We start from the raw sequence: 26693 nt of genomic DNA, 5'->3' as shown, positions 1-26693 counted from the left end.
ATATCTTACAAGAACAAGTGCTAAGGGTAGCACTGTATTGATATAACAATGATGTTACCATCCTTGCGTCAGTAAGATTACATACTTTTACTCAGAAGCGGATGGGGCTGTCAGGAATTCGAATAAATATCCGAGGCGCTGATGAGTGTCGTGTCTGCTTTATCGCGTGGCACCGACGGTTTAATAAAAGATGATGAAAGATTACTAAAAATTGTAGGATTTATGTCATAAAATATAAATAAAATGAAAAATTAACTGGTTGTAAGATGAAAAACTAATGACATCCTAGAAAACAAAAATAATAAGATAAATTAATGGTAGATGTAATTAAACGTATCATTTTAATCCCATTGTTGTTAGCTCTTCGCAAACTCCTAATTGTTTGATCTAATTCTTGCATTTTTTATCTTTATTAGCATAAAAGCGGGAAAATGTTTTCTCCTGCCACCCAGACGATTTTATAACAATGCAGTCACTTTTTTGCCGAGTCGGTGACTATTGACTAAGGTACTGATATGGGCGTCCCGTCATCTTAATAAAGGCCGCATTCTTCATGATGTAAGCTGAACGTCATAAGACTGCCGGACATTTCTGTATTTTTATGCCAGAGCACCTTTGTGTCTTAGAAAATAATGGCCAAGACAGAAATGTGTTTGTGTTGGGTTTGCCGTCGGATCAGAATAAGGCATGGTTCTCCTCTATTTCTATTGCATTACAGACCTGGAATCGCTATTTCGATTGATTCAACTTCCATCTGATCTACAAACTCTTTTGCGTTTTCATAATCCTGTACTTGAAAAGTAGTTAGTTCGAAATGCAAGCTAAGAGTGAAAGAACTATTTTTACAGTGGTTTACGGTTTCAGTTTGGTGACCGGAAAAATGCCCACAGCAAAAACGCCCACAGGAATAATGCTCACAGGTATAAATGGTCACAGGAAAAAAAGCCCACACAAAAAAAAGCTCATATGGAAAAATGCTCATTTAGAAATATGCTCACACGGAAAAACGGTTAGAAAAAAGCTCTCATAGATATATGCTCACATGGAAATAAGCCCACTGATAAATAAAATACGTAGAAATATCCTTACATTAATCAATCAATAAATTAATTGATTTGAACATCGTATACCTACTTGAATTTTTCAAAGAAAAATGATTTAAATTACTAAAACATCTATGGTATATATATATATATATATATATATATATCAATAAATAAAACCTGTAAATATCTAATTTTATCATCGATTTCATCATAGTCTCTTACATGATTCGCGATTACTAATGTAACTTTTTATATATATATATTTTTTTAACTTCAGTAGACCCTGTATTTACAATAGCTATTGTAAACGTTATAAACACCCTGTATTTACAATAGCTAATATTAAACAAAACAGTATTATCCATTGACATAGAACTCCCCGCTGCTCGGATGTCATACTTAATCCGCAACCTGATTGCAGCATGCAGATACATGTTAGAATTTCTAGAACATTCTATTTAGTTCAGCAACGACCGCTAGAGAGTAGTAGTCTTATTCATAGCGCTTTTTGATTGATTTTCGTGGATCCTGAACAAGTTATTAACCATTATTTTTAATTGATTATACGTTTTGAGTTAATAATTAATATATTTAATGAAAAGGTTCATCTATTTATATGTAAATTTCAATTATTTGTCTATCTGTGGCATGGGAAACCTGGACGATTACACAAAGCCGTGCTTTTATCGCATCAATCATATTATTTGATCTTATCTATCCAATCGTATCTATACTCTTTGTTCATCTTTGAACAGCTGAAACCAGCATGAGGCTCATGGATTGCACATAGGGAATTCTGTTCCAACTTGCTCAAATCTTTGTACATCCTCGATAATGAATGAATTCATAACTTTAAGTTTATTTTGTTTCTATTTTAGGTTAAGATATTTTAAATTTCTCATTTCTTTATCTTACAAACATAATTTACGTATTTTTCTTTTCTTCTCGCCGTTAAATTAAATGTACTAACTTTCACACCATATTTTTTATATACAAACATAAGATTTTCTTTCCCCCCCATTTTTAAGTTTTACATTCTTTTCCCCTGCGTTTAACTTGCAAAAGTAATAGATTTTATAAAAGTAATATGTTTTCACAATTTTAATTTTTTTTTCTCTTTTTATTTTACAAAAGGTTTTTTCCTCTTCAGTTTAATCTTTCCTTTCCGTGTTTTACGTTCTTCACTTTATTTGTTTTACAAAAGCTGTACTTATTTTCATACTATTTTTTCTTACTTTTTTACGAACTCGGTCTTTTTTCCTATATTTTACTTCAAGAAGTAATTTTTAATTTTTCTTTTATATAAAAGTATTTTTTAATTCTTTGAAGAATTTTCTTCTCTCATTTCTTTTTTCTTTCTTTTATTTTCCTCTTAATGTTTTAAATACTTATTGATGTTACACCACCATTTATCGAAGCGTAAAGTTACATATATATTTCTCTGCCTATGAAATTTAAGCTGGAACTTACACGCATATAATTTCCCTCTAGAGGCTTTCATAGATAATATTTTCTGCAAATTTAAACCAATAAGTACGATGTTCCTTCCATATAGCTTACTTAGCATATCATATTTCTTCTTATTTTTCTATTCTACTAATACTTAAGATGCACAAAACTTTCTCTTCTAAGGTATTATACTAACTCTTTGAAACACTATACTAAAACGTCGCGAATTCTCTTTTACACATCCCATTCTTGTTCAAAAGATTCACAAAATGTGTCAAAAAATGTAAATTTTTAGTCTATTTTCCATTTAAACATTTAGCCTTACATTTAACCTTTATCATGTTTTTCAAACATATTCCTGTTAATATTTCTGATTCTTTTTTGTTTCCTAAAAATAAATACAGACTTATACGTATTTTTTAAAGTTATACTGACTTTGAATTAAACCTTCTAATTCAGAAATAGTAAATTTTCACAACATAAAATCTACTTGAGCTAATATATGGACATCTCTAGCCAGTTTAGTTCAAATACATACGAAACAATATGAAATTTCTTATTATTGTCTACCCAAGTTTAATACGTACCAACCGTATTTCATTTCTTTTTATTTTACACTACAGACATTTACATGAATATATTCAGAACACTCTTTTTTATTGAGCAGAAGGTTTCAGATATATTACTAACACAGATTGACTAACACAGATTGATTGAAATATTTTACAAAAATATCTTAGATTTTCTTGTACACATTGTATTTAAATCACCGATTTCTATCTCGTGAAAACTTCACCCGTATTGTTAATGTGATCCCACCATTTACCGCAGACCTTCATAAACACTGTTATATTTGAACTTAACACAGCCTTATTTTTTAACAAGCTACAGAATTTTTAACTACAGAGAAGAATATCCACATTGTAATGTAATATTTTAAATTCAATATAGAGCCATATTTGTATAAAACATCTAAAACGAAACGATGTCTGGACATGGAATTAATGTTCAGTCACGGAAGTGAAACTTTGTCATCTTTTTCCCTACTTAGAATATAAAAATTTCTCAGCTCGGAATATTTTTTTCAAAGAGTATGATCATTATTTTTACAAGTCTCAAAGCTTTTTAATATATTCCTTCTAACTTAAGATATGCATTTCAAATTGACAAACACTGAACTCTTACAGCTTTTTGAGAATGATTTTTAAGTTATAATACATAGCAAATAAAATCCTACATAACCAGGAATATTGACATGAATTTCCGAATAATAATACAACGTAACTTCAATATATTCAATTTAACTGAAGATACGCATTTCAAACTGACATTACTTTACTTAGAGTTCTTACAGCTCTTTAAGTAAATCCGATATTTAATTTTTCACAGATATGAGAAACATTTTTGCATAAATACCATACAAAACATATAATATTGACATGAACTCCATATTATGGTTCAACATTGGTAACTTAAATGAACCTTTAATACATTTTAGTATGAATTAATTTTAAATGCAAGTATTCAAACAGAAATGCTTCACAAATTTACATATTAAGCAAACATTCAAGAGAATACCTATATATCTAGTGATACTATTTACAATAGTTGGTAATGTAATTTATTAGAACAGTCGCAGACGTATAGGAGAGGTATGCAACATCCATGAAAAACACTTCCTACCAAGCCAAAGAGCAATAGTGAAATATAACATATAAGAAGGGGAAAAAATGTCTAAGTATGGAAAACATGAACAAGGAATGAATATTTTTTCTGAAAATGTCCCGAATGGGATAAGTCAGGAGTAAAAACCTTAACCAGTTTCAGGAATAGGGCCTGAAAAATAATGAAGTACTTTTAATCATATTTTAGTCTATAATGCATTTATTTATACTAAAATATTCTGTTTGAAGACTATATTCTACACTTATAAGGAATTTGATAAATCAGAAGGATTTCATTTTCTGAAGATTCAGGTTCAGAAACATTACAACTCAAAAGAAAAAAAGGTTAGAGCGAGAATGAAGTATACCGTAACCAATAAAAAATGTTTTTCTTCCTAAAAAAATTAAAGTGAAACTTTATCGACCTAAAAAAATCTAAATGAATTTTTTTCGACTTTTTAAAATTAAAGTGTAACTTTTTCCCCCTTACATTTTAAAATTAACATGGGTTTTACCACAGACGAACTAACAGTGGCGATGTTTCGTCTTAAAAAATTAAAGTGAAATTTTTCCAACTCAGAAAAGCAAACTGCTTCATTTGAGCCCTAACGGAAACTACAGTGAACATTTTTCGTCTTAAAAAAACAAACATATTCAGATATTATCATCAAGGTTTTCTACTCACATATATTTTTCTGCTTTTCATGCCATTACATTTCTAATGAAATTTGATTCATTGCCGGATAGTTAAATGTTTGTTATTTTTTTTCGCATCCGAATGCATTTCGTGTCTCACATATGCTCATTACAATCAAGTTAGAAGTTAAGTGAATACTTACTGAAATACTGTACATTTCATTCCGGAAAGTATCTTCATTTTGAATCCTCTAATGTTTTTTTTTTCCTGCATTCCCAGTAAATATTGTGCATGAAGTTTTCAGTTTCAATGGAAGTTATTTACGGATGACTATAGTGTTATCGTGTTTCCATAAACCTTTTGAAAACTTTGAGTATTACCAATTTTTAACGTTACGGCCACTGCAAATTATTGAATTTTCAAATATTTCCTTATTTATCTTTTACATTGCCTTGTAAAGATTTTGGAATAAATTTTTATTAAATAGTTATATTGTTTGATTTAATAACATTTTGCACGTTTAGAAGATTTAACTTTAATAACACTACCACGCTGAATCAGAAAATTAAGAAAAGAAATGGAATTTTTTATCTTAGTATACTATGGAAATAGAGACTGTTAACTCAGCTCATACAGAATATTTTCTCGAAGTTACCAAGAATCACTCACTGACTTGCACTATCATAGATTTTTCTCATGAAGTCTATTCCTTTCTTAAAAGAAGTTTATATACTAATTTCATTAGAAACATGTCTAAGAAAATATCTGACATTCATGAGAAACATCATCACCTTGATTGAAATTATTAGGAAACTAAAAAACATTGTTTTGTAAATATGTTTCTCTTTGACTCAAAAGTTTCTTCTTTATCAATTTCTAAATGAACAACTAACCGTACATAAGTAATATATTGTATTGATGAACCAGTGTTATATTTTAACTTTAACTTTTCTCCTTAAATGCTCATTTTTCAAGTAGAATTTTACTAACACACACATGTGTTTATTGAACTTTTTGATAAAATCTCAAAGGCTGAAATGAGTGTTTCATTACCAACTTTGTACTTTCCGATTTCATTCTACTGAAACGGAAACATTCATAAGTTATTGCGAAGAAAAATTTGTACATGTTGTACTTTTTAATTAATTTTCACACCACTTGATTATCTTTGAAAATTTGTTTCCTAGTCCAGTGCTAATATATTGCTAATTTTCGCTTTTTCACTGCCTTTCGTATGTGACAACCTTTTCTTACTTAACACCTTGCATTGCATTGCTGAACCGGGGCCATGCTTTCATTTTTATTACATATCATGCGAATATTATAAAAAAGGAAAATTTTTTCCTTCTGTTACCACAATTTGAACGAGCATTTTACTATTACAGAGACTTCTTTTGTAAAATCTCAACGTTAAACTGAACGTTTCATTACTAATTTTGAAGATTCTGGATATATCCTACTTAAACGTTCATAACTGGTTAGCAAAATAATTTATACATAGACTCTTGTACTCTTGGTTAATTTTAAATTGTTTTTCATCTATAACACTTGATTTATAATGATGTATCGAAATGATTATTAACTATCTGCCTTTTGCAAAGAATTTTGTAGACACATGTGTTCAATACAGAAAAATTTTCTAACTTATAAAATTATTACCAAAATAGAATGTAAAATTTCCTTAAAAATGTATTAATTAATTTCTTTAAAAACACGTACAGAATACCCACATTTAATAATTTAATGAGTATTTTCCTATATCAGAACGAAACTTTTTAAATAATGTCATATTCCATAAAATTTATGAATCTGTGAAGTCGTTGCTTATTTGCAAATGCTTTGAGAGAGTGTATGCTCTCGGTACTCTTTTAAACACTTCGAAACTGTTTTCTCTTTGCTATTGGAAACTATTTTATCTTTGCTGTTGATATATTCCAATGAATTCTCGATATTTTTTCTCTTGGTTTATCTTCAACTTATGAGTTATTTAAATACTTAAAAATATATTTGTAGATCTTTATGTTGACACTTGTGATAGATTTCCTGGATGTGTTTTTGGAAAATGTGTTTATTTTATTCACATGAATGAAACTGATGTTTTCTTAAAATTTTATTATTCAGAGTATCATTCAATTATGACAGAATGCCAGATTTATACTCATTATTCAACATTCATATGAACTTCGGTATTCCAAATTTCTCACGTAACTTTAATATTTCCTATCAGTAATAGCAAGACTAATGGAATAAATGCAGGTCATGCAGACATAAGAAAAAAATTTTGAAGTAAAAGAAAATCTTCAGGTCTAGGAAATTCAGTAGAATGTGCAAATATTCATCCTATTCGAAAGCTTATTTTTGGAATCGCATAGCATATATGTAAATTTACTGAAAAGAGATGTAATGAAGATCAAGTACTCTGCAAAAATCTGGACGGTAATTATACAAAACTAGATATATGGAAGATTTCCATGAAGTAGTTTCAGTGAAGAAAACATGCCAGCAATCTCCTGAAACTCTAAGTGGGTATTTGATCTTCGCATTACGTAGAATCTACAATTCTACTTAACTTTCGTAAGAAATTTGAATTTAGTCAATCGGCCCAGTAGAACGGGAGATATAGAACTGTCCCTTTTTTTAGCGTAGTGTTCTTGAACTATAATAGCAGTTGCAACTATTCCAAGAAAATTAGCTAAGCTATAAGAAAATTGAGTCACATAACGCCCTGCCCATAATAAGCCAAAGAGTATTACAACCATTGAAAATCAGCATTAGAAAATAGTTCATCCCGTAGAATAGTAACTAGACTGCAGGAGCAAAAACTATTGTAATGCAAGCTTATTACTATCCATATTGCATGTACTTGTTAGAAATAATGTTGTAAAGCAGTTATAAATAACATAGAAATTTCAGTCAATGTGTAACTGAATTACAAGTTTACTGTAATTATCTCAGTAACAGTACCGTAAATATGAAATCATATAATACTTAAATTTGCACATAACTGTCATCATTGTACCTAAGTATTTCATGTAATACAAGACAATGCTTCTAATTAAAATATATATGCTTATACACAGACATTGTATGCCCATATAATATTTATATTTATATATATAAAACCCTTCTGCCAGGGTGACCATTAACACTGTAAGACTTTTACAACAAAGTCAGGTCAGTAGTTATCCCAGGCGACGGTCACTGTAATATGATTAGGAAGATTTCGATTTAATTTCCAACCTTTAAATTGCGATCTGCAAAGATCAAATTTTAAAATGCTGTCAAAAGCATAAGCTTGGCACTTTAACAGGGAAATATCAAGGAAACTTTCCCTTTCATGAGCATTTATGCATATTATACAGTACATACATACTTCTCAGTCAAATTATATTTATTCATTGTTAAAGAATTTATTCATTGTTAAAGAATGTTTAGCTGCTGTCATGAAGGATAAAAGATCTTACATTTGCATTGCTTATAAAGAACAGCTGATTCGGTGTATACTTTAGGCCTGGTAGCTTCAACTCGTTTGTATGATTTCTTACCCATGACTGATAAGCCTGTAGAAAAAAGGAACGGGAATATAAACGAATAAATGGCTGAAATCTTATCTGGAGAATGAGCATAGCATGGAATGACAGATTGTTACTCAAATAATAACTCACTTAAATACGAATTTAAATGAAAATGACAGTGAGATTCCTTATAATTTGTATTTAATTAAAATTGAATTTCGCAAAATTTACAGATGATAATATAAATACTTACCGATTTCTTTTACCAACTAACGTATAAAGTTTTGTTTAATTTAATGTTTTAACTTTTTAATTATTTGTTATAAATCGAATTGCTGTTAAGATAAAACTGACATTAAGATAAAAGAAATTTCTGCACAATATAATTATAACAGAGACATGAAAAATGTACCAATTATGCACTATAAATTTAAGCAGAATTCAACATTAAATTAGCATTTATTGCCTAAAAGCATACTCGCGTTATGGTTAAGGATCGAATGAAAAAGATACGATTGAACGATTTAAAGAACAAATGGTTCTTAAATTAAATAACGCCTTTTCCCCTTGTGCTTCGAAAAAACTACAAACTATTTTCTTGCTAAATAAGATTTTTATTTATTTATTTATATTTGAAACACCATTTTCAAAAGTCCTCTTTGATATCTAAAAATTCATATGCTATTGTGGTTTTACCAGGTAGAAGCTCTCAGTTCCAGATTTGTGGTGTTAAAGCACAGGGAACGAAATTCAATTACTTGTTCGCACAGTTTGGACCTCGATTCATTGAAAACATATGGGATATCATCAAAGATGATTCTAAGCAGAAATACACAACTGCAAAAGAAAGACCCTTGAATAATTTCAAAGAGAGTGAGAATAAAAGAATAAGCCGTTTAATTACTGGACTGGAATTAAACGATATGATGCCAAGCCAGTTGTTAGGAAAAATGCGTTAACTTGGGTCAAATTGATATATCGAACAAAGTGCTGCGTACCTTATGGTTGGATAAGATGCCAGATGCTGTTAAGAACATCCTTACTGTTAGTGAGGAATCTCTGAAGAAATTGGCAGCAATGGCAGATAAAATTATGGAAATGACTTTTACATCTAAAGAATTGGCCACTAGCCACGCTAAGCCAGCTGGCATGGATGAGTTAGTTGCAAAAATTTTTTCACTTGAATTACAAATGGCAAGTATGCAGTGTGAGTAAAGACAGTCCCGTAGTCCTAATCGTGGCTACAGTCATTTCAGTAAAAGAAGCCGCAGCAAATCCCGTAAGAGATACTATCCGAAAGGCAAGTTGTGTTTTTATCATTTTCGTTTTCGTAAAAAGTATTTCTCTGAAAAATGTATTCCCCCCTGCAGTTGGAACGAGTCGGAAAACCGCTCCCAGCAATAGATGTGCTGCAGAGGAATCGAATTACCGCAAATTCCGTCTATTTGTATAAGACAAAAAAAGGGTTGCCAGTTCATCATCGATAGTGGTGCTGATGTGTCAGTTGTACCCCCTTCTGAAACTGACTCTAAAGATTGTGACTCCAAACTATATGCAGCAAATGGTACGGAGATACCCACATATGGTATCAAAATGCTTTAATTATATTTAGGTCTCCGCCGACCATTTCAATGACCATTTGTTGTGGCTAAAGTTTGCAAAGTGATAATTGGAACCGATTTTTTAAATAAATTTCAATTGTTGATTCATATGCATAACGAAAAATTAATTGATGGTGTAATCAATGGACAAGTTTCTTTCTGTCAATGGACAAGTTTCGAATTGTGCAAATATCCCGATTTAACAAAACCAACATTGTTTACTAAAGTCATAAAACACACTCTTAAGGATTATATAATTACTACAGGTCAACCTGCGTACTCAAGGCTAAGCAGATAGATCATGAAAAGCTGAAGTTAGTAAAACAAGAATTTCATTTAATGCTGGATCATAACATCATTCGGCCATCGAAATCTCAGTGGGCTAGTCCCCTCCATTTGGTTAGTAAGAAAGACGGTACGTTGAGGACATGTGGTGACTATAGACGTCTCAAAGCACAAACTGTACCAGATAGGTATCCCATTCCTAGAATTGAAGATTTCAATTATATTTTAAAAGATAAAACCATTTTTTCTAAATTGAGCTAGCAAAGGCATATTACCAGATTCCCATTGCCGAAGAAGATAAACCCAAGACTGCTATAACAACACCTTTCGGTCTCTATGAGTTTAATGTGATGAGCTTTGGACTCCGTAATGCTCCATCTACTTTCCAACGCTTCATTACAGAGATATTACGTGGATTGGATTTTGTATTCCCGTACCTGGATGATATATTAATCGCCTTTGCATCAGAGGAAGAGAATAAGTTGCACTTAATATTAGTTTTTAACCGATTGCAGCAGTGTGGACTTTGTATTAATATAGTAAAATCAGAAATGGAAGTTGCTCAAGTAGAATATTTAGGTTACCTCATAACCACAGAAGGTTATCTTCCACTGCAAGAAAATGTTGAAGCAATTCGCAATTATAAATTACCCATAACAATACATGAGCCCCGTACATTCCTGGGTATGATCAACTTTTATCGCCACTACTTGAAGAATAATGCAGAAACTCAAGCAGTCCTACACGAAATGTAAATGTTGAAATGCGCTAAAAAGAAAGATCGTCATAAAGTTCCATGGACGGACGAAGGAATTTGCCTATTTGAGAAGTGTAAATCTGATTTAGCCAATGCTACTCTTTTGTGTTTTTCAAAACCTGGATTGTCCTTATCTTTTTGCACAGATGCATCAGATTTTGCTATGGGATCAGTACTGCAACAGTTCGAAGATAAAGTATGGAAACCAACTGCATTCTACTCCAAGAAATTCAATGCTGCACAGAAAGCTTATAGTACCTATGATAGAGGACTGCTAGCGCTATATCTTTCTGTTAAGCATTTTAAACATCTGCATTTTAAACATCTTTTGGAAGGACGTGAGTTTATTTATTGATCTCCAGCCACTGGTATATGCACAAAAACAAAAGAATCAGAAAGCATCGCCAAGGCAACAACGCCAACTTCAGTATATATGTCTGAATTTTCAACTGATATTCGACATATTGATGGCAAAGATAACATTGTTGCCAATGCTTTATCAAGAATCGAAACAGTTTCCATTATTGATTATGAGCAAATAGCTCAAGAACTGTGTATTGATAATGAATTTAAAGAATTGTGTTCCAACAATACCTCTTTGCATTTTAAGCCATATGTCCTTTCATCTGGAAAAACTTTACGGTGTGATGTGTCACACAATAAAATTCGTCCATATATTTCTCGTAAGTTTCGGAGGATGATTTTCAACCAAATCCATAGCTTGTCACATCCTGGCATAAAATCTACTGTAAAACAGATTGCTGCCAGATTTGTATGGCCCATGATAAATAAACAAACAAGTGATTGGGCTCGAGCTTGTCTGCAGTGCCAGAACGTTACTAGACTAGAAATACAAAATCAACGTTTGGTACACATCAAGAACCAGATGCCAGATTTAATGCCATCCATATTGATTTGATTAGGCGTCTGCCACCATCTAATGGTAAAATTTACTGTTTAACATGCATTGACAGATTCTCCTGTTGGGTGGAGGTAATTCCTTTAGAAGATATAACTTCAGAGATTGTGAGTAAAGCCTTTTATGAACATTGGGTGAGCAGATTTGGAGTGCCATGCTCTATTGTAACTGACCAAGGCCGCCAGTTTACCTCCCAAATGTTTAAAAATCTTGCTGCCATTTGAAGTGCCAAACTTCTGCATACAACGCCCTATCATCCTCAATGTCATGGGAAAATAGAGCATTTTCACAGAGCACTAAAAGCAGCTATTAGTGTAAAATGGACTGATGTCCTACCGACAGTACTTCTGGGACTGAGATCAGCAATAAGGGAGGATACAAACCACCCCATAGCGCAAATGGTTTATGGGACAAACATTCGACTTCCTGGTGAGTTCTTTGATGCACCTACTTGCAAGATTGAACCTGATATCTTTGCAAGCAGGCTTCAGGGATACATGGACAGTTTGAAACCAATCAAAGTCCAAACCACAACAAAGCAGACTATCTTTGCTCATAAAGAAGACCTCAGTTCCTGTTCTCATGTGTTCGTGCGGATAGACAAAGTTAGAAAAACCCTGGAACCAGCGTACGATGGACCATTTCTTGTATTGCAGAGACATGAGAAATATTTTGATGTATCAATTAAAGGAAAGCAAGTCAATATCTCAACTGACAGATTTAAGCCTGCCTACTTGTTGAGTACAAGCATCAACTATGATAATACGCCTGCAATGTCAGTAGGTGACAAAAAACTGAAAGCTCAAATTCACAAATCCCTGAGGTCATAACTAATGATAATAAACAAACAAAGAATAGGGGCTGTGGTAGGGAAATAAAACTTCCTATTAGGTTTCGAACTTAAAACTGAATTACTGCTCAAACTTTTTTTTTTTTGTTTTGTTACCGTAAATATCAAATATTATGATTTATGATCTACTTTCCCATTTAGTGCTAATTTCATTTCTTATTTTTCTCATTCACAATCATGTTGTATTTCTGATATTATAATTTCTAATTTAAGTATTTTCTGTAATGTGTCATAAAGTGGTAGTGGTGTAGGTATTGAGCAATGTACTACTGCTCATGAATATATTTAGATGTAACTTTCATTCTTTTTTATCACTGTTTTAGAATTTTGTTTCATATTTTATATTAATGTATCAGAGAGTTGGCATTTTTGTGCTTTGCAATGCAGTGGGTTTTGCATAGGCATAACATCTGCAATCTGCATTACCTTCTTATAAGCTATCTTAAAAGTATAATTATTGTTGTTTTTGGGTAGAGTATTTCATTGGAATATAGTGTAATGCACATATATCTTATTTGTTCTGAGATATTTATTTCTCTCTGTTATGTTAATGACATTGCAACATAATTGAAAATTAAAAAATCTGTGCTGTATATAAATAAAAAGTACTATTCTACTCATATTGGTAGTAGTTTAAATTTGGAATCGTATATGAATTTTAAGAACAAATCTTTAAGTTCTATCCATCTGTAATTTAATACAATAATACTATATGTTTTTGAGAAAAATACTAAATTCCCAAGAATATCATGTGTTAAATATGTATGTTCAGAGAGTATGGTATAAGATATACTGTTTTATGCAGAATTTTTTTTCTTAATGGTACAGTCAAAAGTCGTTAATCCGGACTCGTCGGGACTTCGGCGATTCCGGATTATCGATTTTTCCGGATTATAGATCATCAGTTTAAATCTGGTAAGATGGCATGCAGAAATTATAAAATTAAACATATGAAACCGTAATTTATGAAATAAAGAACAATTATGATCTAAAGGGTATCAAAATTTACAAAAAAAAGCTTAATATTTATTTGTTTACTTTATTAAACATTTCTTTCAATGTAAGTTGTTTGTAAGTTGTTTAAGTGTCTTCGTTTCATGTGATAATACTTTCTCTTTAATTCTATAAACAGACATAATTTCTTCTTCAGTTACAAAGTTCCGCTGTTCAAGTCCTATAATTGCTGTGTCGAGAATATCGAGTAATTTGTCAATCGAAATTTTTTCGTTTTCAATAACCTCTGTGTCACTTTCTTCACTATCGGAAGCGAATTATAATGAGGAGGAATTTGATTTAAATCATATCAAAAACGGAGTACATCGAGATGAAATACTACATTTAGTAAGGAATTATAAACCAAATAAAATAAAAACATCTGCCCTGAAGATAAGGATAGTGCTGACAGATCAACTTCCAATTCATTGCGCGCCGCAGAGCAGCGTGAAATTGATAGATTTCGGAATGGTTAGAGAAACGAAGGATATGCCTTTATCCATTTTTTGCAGCAATTCCACTTTTGGTTTAATGGACTTCGAAACATACTTTCGATTTGTAGATCCTTTACATATTAGTAAATATATATTGGAAATTCTATTTGACATAATTGAAAGTTCAATCTTACTTTTATAAAATTGCTCTAACAGTCTGCAAAAAATAATAAGCCGGATCAAATTCGAAGGTTAAGGAAGAACGCAATCTGCAACATTAACTGAATTAGATAATTTTAGCTTAACTTATACCGTCCGTTATACATTAAACGCGCATGCTTAAACGCATTATGCGCATGCGCACAAGCATATTCGCAGCCGTAAAGGTCTTACGCGCATGCGTCAACGCGACGCATGCGCAGAAACTTTGTAGCTTTGAAGTCCGGATGATAGATGATTCCGGATTATGGGTGTCCGAATTAACGATTTTGACTGTATTAGAATGTGAATATATAAAAGTAATGACTTCAGATGTGTTTTTGTTTAGAAAAGTATGTATATAAGTTTAAGACAAAAGCATTATATGTTGTAACAAGATGCTGGTATGAAATTGGATTTATCTGTATCTAAATAATTTGGTTTTTGTTAATGGTCTTTCAGTTGTAAAAAAAATGTTTCTTTAACAAGCCCTTTATGCAATAATGTAATTTCAGCTAGTAAGTATGACTGCTATATGTCTGAATTCATACTAGATACAGTCTGATATGTTTTATGTTTGCATAGAGTTGTTGCACATGCTGGCTAATAATTAAGAACAGTATGAAGAACTATGTAAACATTATAGAGATTTTGTATTTATACTCCATGCTCTGAAATAGTAGTATCAATACTAATAAGTCCAAATTTATGTAGTAATGGTTGTCCTACAACATTTTCCTTGCGTCGTAACTTGGTTACTGGTAGGATAGTAATGTTGTCACATAAATATTCACTTGGGCAAATGCGACTAAACGGCTGCACTAGTCAATATACTGTATTTGAAAGTTGCATTTCAGTGGGTTGCTGATAGATCAGGAATTGATGAAAATTAATTTAAATTAAGAAAGAAAAATGGAATAATTATTTGTTCACTGCTAATAACTGCAATAGTGTATATTCATTTCTTTTAGGCCAAACGTGTTAATTTTCAGATTTCTTTTGTATCGTTTGTGTGTCTTCTAAATTTTCATATGTAACTGTATCATTGACTACAAGATAGATAACCATGTGGTTGGATGTTATTGTTAGTGGAGTAAGATAATGTAGCTTAGTTTATGCTGGATAAATTGTGCTGGTTTTTTTCGACTATGAATAAAAATTTTGTGAAATAAGCTCAATTTGCAGTGAGTCGAACTAACAATACCAAGCTAAGCAAAGGCCTCGCCTCTTTTCTGAGGACAGAAGCAGCGGATATACTTCAAACTCTTCCCCAAAACCTAAGGCTAGATTTTGAAGCTCTATACGACGCGTTGGAGCTGATCTTTGAGGAGAAATGTTTAAAAGACTACAGTTGATTTCAATAAAAATGCCATCAACGGAAGGCCACAGAAACACTCCAGCGGCTCTACAAGGATGTTGATAGGCTGTCTCATATTGCCTTTTCTTAGAGTTTCGAGTGTTTTGACTCTGTTTCGAAATGTTTCGGAGTCCGATTCGACGGAAAGGACTCTCTCCTAAACTACAGCCACCTTGGAATGGTCTATACACAGTTCTAAACAGGCTGAAAAACATCGTTGTTCGGATACTTAAATCACTCACCGAATTGTAAGCTTACTACGAGCATAGTACGTAATCCCGATAGTGTATATAATGTAAATATTATAATAAGACCATGGTCTTATCTGTACGTAAATTTGTAAATTTATGCATTTATTTATTGATTTAGTATTTGATTTGTTTCATGTTATTTATTGAGATGATTGTTTAAGTATTGCATTGATTTGCCTTAGTTGTAAGTATGGCTTCCTATCCAGGAATTGTACTGCCCGGGATGTACAGTCATTGCGAAGGGATCAGTGTTACGAATTCTGTGCACAAATATATCGTTTTAGTGCAACTGTATGTGAAATTACTGGATAACGGAACATAAAAAAATCAAGTGTGACAGGCTATACCGGAAAACTAAGAATACAGGGTCTAGTCCCTTTAACATTGACTAAATTGGTATCTCGGTAATTTCGTGAGATATCGCCATACTGGCAGTGGCTTTGGTGACTAATTTCTGTCGCGAAAATTTGCAAGACGTCGCCAAAAGCCTATAAATTTGGTGACTGTTTGGCGACATTTGGTTCCGGTCCTTGTATCACTGCAATAGGTATTGAAATCGAATAAATGTAACTGATCACTATATTAGCTGTAACCATGATTGGAACCTCATATGTCTTCGAGCAGCAGAAAGGGCTGCAATATCTTGGCAGCTGGGCGAATTCTATCTAATTTTAGATAGATTTCGCCCAGCTTGATAGAGCACCTGCTCTGAGTTGTTATTGTTAGTTATTAGCTCAGCCTGATTTCCGAGTAGTATCTCCGAGTTAGCCTTCTCTTTAGATACGTTTTGCATTGCGTAGTGTTTAACGCTAGTAGTTCAAGTGTAACTATTGATTTTACTCTGTGATACTGTGAACACCAGAAGAGTATTTTTGTAGAAATTTCCAGAACTCTGAAATATTTTTAATAAAATGAATTTTATCATCCTATCATCGGACCTGTGTGTATTAAACTTGTATTGCGAGACTGGACGCACGCAACAATATTTATTCTTGACATAACATTTCGCTGAATATAGCTAATTAGCAATGCAATTATCATCAGTGAAAAATTCTTATTGCTATGCTAGAGGTAAAATAACGTACTATATGGTGGAAAATACAATACTATACCAAAAAAGTACAGTACTGTATGGTTTGGTAGATAATTAAAAATTTAAATATATAAATAAGCTTTTTAAAATGTATGACTGGTAAGCAGATGAAAAAGAACCTTGCAATTCAAAAACTATAAAATTTATATAAAATGCTTCAAGTATACCTCCGACATTGTACAAACTATATATTAATGATATTTTGCTAAATTTCACAGAATCAAATGTTCACTATATTTTAAGTAAATCTGAAATTTCTGATCTCCTTGTGGTATACGCGAATTTTGCACAAAATATTCTGAATCTGATATTATTTTATTCTGTTCATAATGAGATTTGAATGACTTACTTTGTTTTAAATATTAATCATATTTCACATGATAATAATAGATGGTGTTTCTTATAAAAATTGTTTATGACATAAAATTTCTTGTACTGCCAGTATAACATATTTCAATATTACATAATTTGTCGCAGACATATAGTATGGAGAATATTTTACAAGTCAATAACTTCCTAAATGAAATTCATTTTACGATAATCATTTGGAAAAAACATAGACACGGAAATCGAGTCATTAGGAATTTAAGTGTGAGTTCTCTTTTAAAAACAGTGAGTGACCTTCACGTTTTTGTTTGCATAGGTTACCTTATCAAGTACAAGTTAAGATGTATTTTCTCAGTGTCGGTTGTCAGATAATGGATGCAGCTGCTTTTGTTTGGTATTCCATGCTAAATTCTTCTCATCTCAACTCTTATGAGATCTTGATTTTATGCAGATTGATCTAGGGATTTGCTATTAACTTTCTATAACGCTTTCATAGCCCATCATGCCATATGTAAGCTAATGGTAACCCGTAGCAGGAACTCCTTGTCATTCAGTATTGTAAAAGTTACTATAATTCAAAATTTATAGCGAGCATACAAACTAAAACTGCGAGGTACTTTAAGAAAGCTCGACGGAAGCTGTAGCCATGAGCAATGATCGTAATCTCTATTTGGGAACAGCTTTCGCATGAAAGGTAGCATTATGTCTAGGAAATTAATTAATATTATAAGATCAGAAAAAGTTTTCATTGTACTAAAATACACACTAAATGTTTAAGGGGTATCAGCAACCCCTGTACCTACAATGTTAAATTGGCCATTTTTGATGTACCTTTTCTCAAAATCTGCTGTAGATAAACGCTTGAGATTTTTTGTGTAATTGAAGTATATTTATCTGATTATACTGAAATGAGCTTTTGCAACAGTTTGAATTTTAGAGTAATTTACAGAATATTTTGTTAGGCATAGTAAAATTAAGCACTTTTCGCACACAAATTTTTTCTTTTTTTTAAAAGTTTATAAAAAAAGCTCATTTCAGTAACCTAATAAATAAACCATTAAAATTTTAGGTACCTTCGAGCAGTAGTTCCTGAGAAAAGGTACATCGAGTATAAAAAAATTACGTTTGGAGAAAAACGCGTTTTATGTAAAAATCCTCACTGATCAAAGCAGTCGATGACAAATTAAAACTAGATTTCTTACAGTTCTGATTCTCATAGAGATTAAGGAATGGTATTTTTAGAAAGATAAAAGTGTAAAGAATTTGAAAATGGAAAAATCCGAAATGACAACTTTTTAAGGATTTTGGGGTTCCAACACCCCTTAAACCTTTCTGGCGGGCTATCACTTAAAGTTGGAATTTCAAAAAAGAACGGCCTAAGTCGTTTGATCAGGCCACGAATACACAGGTAAAATTTTATAAAGATAGCATTTAACTTCGCACGACATTGTCACTGCACTCCAGGAGCTGGAACAAGTCATGATGATTCCGACTAGGAATAAGATAATCGCTGGGGACTTTAACGCTGCTAGCCCTCTATGGGGTGCGCCAGAGGAAAACAGGCGTGCTTGCCCTGTCCTTGACTTCATCACTTCTCATAACCTTGCAGTCGTCAACCCCACCGACAGCCCTCCTACATACTGGACTACCAGGGCTCAGGGGTGGCCTGATATCACTTTAGCCACCACTGGTATTCTTAATAATATTCACAATTGGAAGGTTAGCGAAACTCCCTCGTTCAGTGACCATCGCTACATTGAGTTCAGAATAGATTCGGAGCACCAATTTATAACAAAGAACAGATGGAAAACGAAGTAAATAAACCTGAACAAATTTAAAGATGCACTTTCAACCCATATTGAAAGTCTCGTGGCACAATGTAACAATTGCAACAGTAGTAAAGACATCGACGCCATGCATGAAGATCTTATGCAAACACTGCTCTCAGTGTGCGAAAAAGTCTTGAAAAGGAAACATTACGCAGCCCCGAAATGCACTCCTTGGTGGAGCACCACGCTGACTGCTGAACGCAGCAAAGTCCGTGCCCTAAGGCGCAAAATGCAAGCATGCAAAAAGAGAGCTGCTTACAAAAGACAGATTGCAAAAGCGAAGTTTTCATCCTGGAAAGAGTACTGTACCAACACTGGGAATAAGTTCGGAACTGTCTTCCGTATTGCACATGACAAGATGTTTACACCTACTAATCTTACTGCCACAATAAGCCACGGAGCAGCAACTAGCACAGAAGTAGTTGCGCACATTATGGACAATATCTTTAGACCTAATAACGCAGACACAGATAATCCCGCACAAAGAAATATCAGAGCCAGCGTTGAGCAATATTACAATACCAAGAAAACAGATTTTGAACCACTGCCTAACGCCAAAGAAATAAGCGACATTGTTAAAGCGTTAAACACCAATAAAGCACCAGGCCCTGATGGGATAGATAATGGCATTCTGCAAGCCATTAACAGTATGCATCCGGAGTTACTGCATGCCTTCATCACTGCATGTTGGCGCAACAGATATTTCCCAGCCGGCACGAAACTTGGTGAGGTGGTGCTCTTCCTCAAAGCGAAAAAAGACCCTAATGTACCAACGTCTTACCGGCCTATTTGCCTTCTTCCTGCCTTGGGTAAAGTACTAGAAAGAGTCGTCCTTCAAAGACTTAAACACTATATCCTGTCTGGACAAAGCATAAATGACAAACAATACGGCTTCATTCCTGGCAGATCGGTGGATCACGCGCTGCAGCACCTACGAAAATTAATAGCAAATAACAGAATAAATAACCAATATAGTCTCATTATCTCTGTGGATATACAGGGCGCTTTCGACTCGTTGTGGTGGCCCGATGTACTGAAGAGATTACAGGACATGGGTAGCCCTAAGATTCTCTTTGACCTTATTTACAGCTACCTAAGTGATCGCCGCTTACAAGCCACTACGGACGCAGGAGTACACTCACGTTCCATCAATAGAGGCTGTCCTCAAGGATCCTGTCTGGGTCCACTGCTCTGGAATCTTGTAGCGGACACAGCGCTGACCCTCTTTAACACAGATCCTCACACGGAAATACTGGCTTATGCCGATGACTTTTTGCTGGTAACCAAAGGGCACAGCCGCAACGCATATGAGACTAGGGCACAACAAGCAATGGACAAGATGGCCAAATGCGACAATGACCATAAGTTAACTATTGCCAACTCAAAAACCCAAGGTATGCTTATCTGTCCAGGTAAGCGCCATCGAAGAACCTTGTGCATCAACCTTCATGGGAAAAATATTAAAATAGTCAGAAACTTGAGGTACCTTGGAGTTATAATTGACGACACATTGACTTGGATGCCACATTTAAAGGAGGTCAAGGCACGACTTCACAGGATATTTCATTCCATGCTCAGAACAGCAGCACCAACATGGGGAGTTTCTTCGAGGATGCTTAAGACGTGGTACTCTGTAGTTGCTGAACGTATTGCACTACATGGAGCCTCCATGTGGGGCATAACGATCACTACTAACATGGAGAATCTGCTACGCTCAGCACAAAGACCATTCCTCCTGAGCATTACCCGAGGATATAAAACCTCGCCCACTAATGCTCTAAACGTGATTTCAGGACTACCGCCTCTGCATCTCTTAGCTCAGCGCGAGAGTGCAATAGTGCGAGTGCTCCGACTCAAAGAGACAATAAGTTTATGGGATAGGACTTATGTTTACACTGACTATGAGCAAAGCATTCCCGAGCCACCTTGCCACCCGGCCGAATTCAATATCTCGATTAACTGCAGGTCACCAACGTGGTTCAACGCCACTGCAATCTACACCGATGGTTCCAAAGGAGAATGTGGCACCGGTAGCGGATACTGTGTTCTACTTGGGAACCAGATTTTAAAGACCTGGGAAAGAAAGCTTAAGCACCACAACTCAGTTTTTCAGGCTGAACTGATTGCATTAAAAGCTGCACTTGTCTACGCACTGGAAAATAATTATTCCAGTATATATTCAGACTCAGCCTCTAGCCTCCAGGCAATCCAAGGGAAATGTAGTAAAAATCCATTCGTCAGGGCCATACAAAAACTCTTACTAAGAACACCTAAATACTATAGGCCTGAAATCCAGTGGGTACCTGCCCACATTGGAATACTGGGTAATGAAATTGCAGATGCAATAGCCAAAAGAGCAGCAACTGACCCTTACGTTTGCACACTTGACGTGCCTCTCCCGGGTTCGTTCTTAAAAGCTGAGCTCGAGAGAGAATTACTCAAACGTTGGCAACATCTGTGGGAGACAGAAACCACCGGCAGAAGAGTTTACAGATTTTTTCCAAAAGTCTGCCGGCTTCTAAAATCTGGCTCGTCTCACTTCACTCAGTATCTAACAGGACATGGTCCCTTCATGACTTACCTGCATCGCTTCAGACGACGCGAAAACGAGCATTGCTCATGCGGGATGGTAGGAGATCCGGACCACTATCTGTTCGCTTGCAGAGAGACCGCTAAATATCATCTTAGGCAACCAGTAGCAAACCACATCCATGCATGGGCCGAAGCTACTTCAAAAAATCGCAATGCATTGAAACGCATATGCGATTGCATAAACATTGCACGCATAATCTCAGACAGGTTGGAGTAATTCTCAGCCACCATCCTCGTCACCAGCACAGCCCCTCTATGCTCTGTACCTGTAGCGAACTAATTTTATCTTAAGTTAGCTTATTCGGCTTTTCTTATTCCCTGTATATATTTATCTTCTTGAACTGTAAACCTTGAATTATGAACCTTGAACTATGTATTTTGCCTTATTTTGTGTATTGTTTCCACTGTTTTGCCTTTTTTTTATTTTATGCATTGTTTTACTTTCTAGTTTTTTTACTTCTTATTACTTTTAGTATTTGTAACCACCTATCCATTACTCTGTAAATATGTAACTGGAATTGTTCTTCACGCCCGCAATGCACCCTTCTTCCATCATGCACTATCGTCTTCGTCCAGCATTTGTTTGCACTGCCCCCAGCAGTCGTCTTGAGCACAATATGTATTTATAAGTGTGTCTTTTGTTCAAGTTATTTCCGTCAGCGGGGCTACCTGGCCGATATGCTAACTACCCAGTGGACCGGCTGCCTCGATGTCGGTGGAAAGAAAGAAAGATAGCATTTAACGTTTTAATTCTGTGGGTGTGCCCGAAGCGGGCTCAATGATCTTCGAAAAGAGCGCTGAAGCGAGCATTGGTGGGAAACGCGTAATGGAGTAAAAATTTTACCTGCGAATTAAAAAAAAAAACACTAGATTCTTATTAACGTAGCAGAATTAGCGTCACCTAGAGAAAAATCAAAGAGATAACTACTAAAATTTTCCTAGACCTACAGAAACAGAAAAACACTTCAACAATATCTTAGTTGATAACTATACCTCTTCTCCCCCCCCAAAAAAAAAAAGACGTCAAAGAAAAAAAGGAAATGAAACACAGATGTGCACCAACCTTTCTATTTTGAATGAGCTCACCGAAGGAAATATTGCACTGAAACAAAGTTACAGTTGTCTGGTCCTGGTGATTCAGTGATTCCCCTTTGGGCACGCTAGATGTTCGTCGTCCGATATTAGGCAAGATTTCAAGGTAAAAATTTAAAACTAATGTAGAATAAAGAGATCAGCATATAGCCAAGAAAATAACATAGAAATTACTTTTCAAAGAATTGATTTTATATCCTAAAAAAATCTGGAATATTTCTCTGAAAAATGAGGGTCTTTAAAAACTAAACATGGCTAAAATGTATGGACTGGTTTGTGCTGTGCTGCCTCTAGTATAAATAAAGAAGGTTAAAAGTAACCTATAGTAACCTATAAGGTCTTTTCCATTCAATGTTTCTCTGTGTACAGAGGAAGGTTTTTGGATGTGCCCCACTATGCCACTATTAAAAATTTTAGTGCTGAATTTTTGGGAAATGATGCTGTAACCTAAAACTTAGAACCATGTGTTTTTCTCTCCTAATCGTAACAAAAAGCATGAAAAATCAAGAATATTTATAAAAGGAAAAAAAAAAAAGTTCAAATATCGTAACAGAAGATATGACAGCAAAACGTTTAACTAGGAGCCATAAGTGTAGGAATAACTGCAATATAATACTTCAGTTCGAGCACAGGCGTTTCCTTAGTATGTGGAAATTCTTGAATTTTCTGTTGTGCGATGTAGTTCAGGGCATTTTCCAAACGAATCACCTGGTTTATAACCCATTCTTAAGAATTATTGATTTAAGAATGATTGTATCATCGTGTGTTTTTATTCAGAATTTAACGTAATGCTTTGGTTCTGAGGAGCCCATTTGCTTCCTTCAAATATTCCTTCAAATATAGGATTTGCTTCCTTCAAATATAGGAAATTCCTTTCCTCCATTCCTGTTGCTGAAAACTGCCAAACTTTCCGAATTAAAAATTATTTCCAAGTATTTAGTTTTCCCAAATCCCCCTATCCCAAAATGACAGTGCAATTATTATTAATAAATAAAAACCACAGCCTAAGAATATTTGTTAGATATATTAATGTTTCATTTCTTTTGTTGTTTTATTTGTATAGAGTAAAAGTGTTTTTTTGCTTTCTTGGTAATACTAAAATTAAGGGCGATCATTTAAAATCTTGACATCTTCGAATCAGAGAAATACGGCATAAATGAAAGATTAATATTCTATACAGATTCAAATAATTAAATGTAAACATTTCTTTTTTAATACATTACAGTTAAATATTTGTTTAGAAACTATTTAAAATTCTATATTTAACATAATGTAAATCCCAGGGTTTTACACTGCACTAAATTTCGCTTCGCTTAGTTTCTAATTACATATTACGGTTTCCTAAAATTAAAATGATATTCTTACCAGGTACGCTGCTCTCAAACCTCCATTATCACACAGATTTTCATCAAGCGTTTTTGTGCCATTTACCTGCGAAAGACATAATCATTTTCAGATATTAGCAAAATCTGCTTTCCGTTGTTAACAGATGCCTGCCATAGATCATGTTTATAAGAGACTGATATATTTTCACGTCTTTTTTGCGAAATTAAAAATTTTCGTCGAACCGACTTATCAAGAGCACCAAGCATTTTCAAAATATCATCTTTTTAAGATGACCACAGCCGCTGTTCGTGCGCGGTCATCTAAGAGAGGCTTATAATTTTTCTTCATACCTATGTAGTTCCCTTCTGCCGCTGCTTAAGACCCACTTAAGTCTTCGATGTACAGTTGACAGAAGAAGAGGGCACCTGGTGTCTAACACAGGTAAACAGTTAATCGCCGTTGTCTTCCACTGTTTATAAGCAACAATTCTATAGAATCGCCAGATCGAGAGTTTGTTTATCTTTATAGGTTACATCTTCATACAAGGGTTGTTGTGTTCATGTAAGGATAAATGTGCTGAGTAACGTAAACAATAGCATGATTATCAAGTATGCACAAGGAATTATGGTCTATGGAGAAATTTCTCAAGACTGCCAGAGCACACTCGTCGTTATCCTACATACCTTGAAAACCAATTTGTACGTCAGACAGGAGATTGCATTGGTTGTGCTGCCATTCTTAAGCAATATTCTAAGCCTTTTCCTCAACAGTATAATGTTTCTCCACATTCAGCTTTTATCACCCAACGGGCTTTATAGAATATTGACATGTTGTGTTGGTCGGCGAGATCACTCGATTTTTCTAGTATCGAGCATGTATGAAACATGATTAGACGCGAATTCTAGTGTCATTCAAAACGAGCTCGAGCGTTTGCTGATTTGACTGATCATGTGCAACATACATGGTATTCTATTCCCCAAAATTGTCATGCAGCCCCTGCACGACACAATGCATGATTGCATTCAACATCGCTGAAACTATAGTGGTTATTAATGTATTACCACTTTATTTGTTATGGCTCTTCTCACGCCCTACTTTTAAACTGTGACTTTGTAACATTAATGTGTATGGATTATGCTTTTAACTAAGTAGAATTTGTGTAAATCCTTGAATAGACGTGTAAGAGATTTGTTGCTATGTGTAACATAAAACAGAACTTAAGAAGGGTAAAAAAGACCCTTTTATTTAGAACCCAATGCCAATGCTTTCAAATTACGGAGTGCGAATGGTTTAAAACCATTTACCTCCTCATCAGAATTAAATAAAGTGAGCAGAAATAAGAAAATTGCATTAGTTTACTTGATGCAAGCTAGAGGGTTGTAGTTTTATATTTTAAGATTTTTTTTTGTATTTTTCATAGTTTTTTATACACAATACAAACACTAAAAAGGCGGATAGGAAATATTTTACGATTAATAGGCTCATTGGTATGTGGCTCGATTTAATAGTGCAAATATAGCAAGGTAATCACGAGAAAATATTCAAAGCAGAAGTAAATTCTGCAGAAGATGGTATTTTTAAAATAACAGATTGATAATTATGTAATAGGCCACTTTTCAGGTTGGTGTGAACAAATTATAGCGAAGATGGATAAGCTATTGGTATATTATGGCAGCGTAACAAGAGATCTTCCTTCATGGAGGCTGGGCTGGAACTGATATTCAAAACCCAAATTAATGTAACAGAAGGCATTTATTATTATTGTGTTTATAAATCAGCTAGCATTTATGGCCTAACTGAAAAGTAATGGACTCAAATTAAAAAATCTTAAGTTAGCCAGCCACTAACTGAAGATAAATCAGAAAGCCAAAAGGTAATTTAAGTTAAACCTTACGTTAGCCAAAAACCACACAGAAATGAATAACACGCAAGTTGGCTCAAATATAAACTGGCGTGATAAGCACTATTGCCAATAATAACGCAGCATCGAAGAGAGACTGCTATAGTATATCTGCAATAAATAACTTAAGATTCAGCAGGCGGAACACAGCCTTGATTAAGCAATTAAAATCTTCCGTTTAATACTATCTCTTTCTACCTCATTTGAATACGCGGAAACAAAAATTAGCTTTCTGACAGAAAAACGGAAAGGGACAATGACAGTAAAACTACTTAACATAAAATAACTGTCTACATAATATAAGTTAAAAAAATCCTTGCAAATATTAAGTATATTTATAGTATTAAATATTAATTATATTTACTATATTTACTATATTGTTTTTTAAATAGGATTTAAAATAAATCCTTACAAATGAAATGTTACGTAGACAAATGCTTTAGACCCGCTTTACATTTCATTCCTCTAAAGTGTTTATTGAGATTTTATTTTCTATCAGTGTATTTAGAAATTCGAAAGAGCATGCATAATAACTAAAAGTATGAAATTTCAAAAAGAAGCGTGGAAAATAAGTTAGA

At 33.8% G+C, this 26693-nt stretch overlaps 1 protein-coding gene across 4 annotated transcripts in view; it reads right to left on the bottom strand.

Moving 5' to 3' along the window:
• LOC118193840 (neprilysin-2-like) overlaps positions 1–26693 on the bottom strand; it is a 151041-nt gene that overhangs the window by 9074 nt on the left and 115274 nt on the right. The window contains exons 9-10 of one of the 4 annotated variants that reach the window (XM_085826480.1): positions 24255–24320; positions 8261–8356 (exon numbers count right to left, since the gene is read on the bottom strand). The exons of 1 other annotated variant lie outside the window; for it this stretch is intronic. In XM_085826480.1, coding sequence (XP_085682606.1) covers positions 8261–8356; positions 24255–24320 — 162 coding nt within the window. The remainder of the gene's footprint in view (positions 1–8260; positions 8357–24254; positions 24321–26693) is intronic. 2 more of the 4 variants (XM_085826482.1, XM_085826481.1) reach the window with 2 other exon arrangements.

This window comes from Stegodyphus dumicola, chromosome 11 (assembly GCF_044657685.1).
Source record: "Stegodyphus dumicola isolate Sdum_Otavi_A_Nest chromosome 11, ASM4465768v1".
NCBI lineage: Eukaryota > Metazoa > Arthropoda > Arachnida > Araneae > Eresidae > Stegodyphus > Stegodyphus dumicola.
This window is presented reverse-complemented; position numbering and strand designations above follow the sequence as displayed.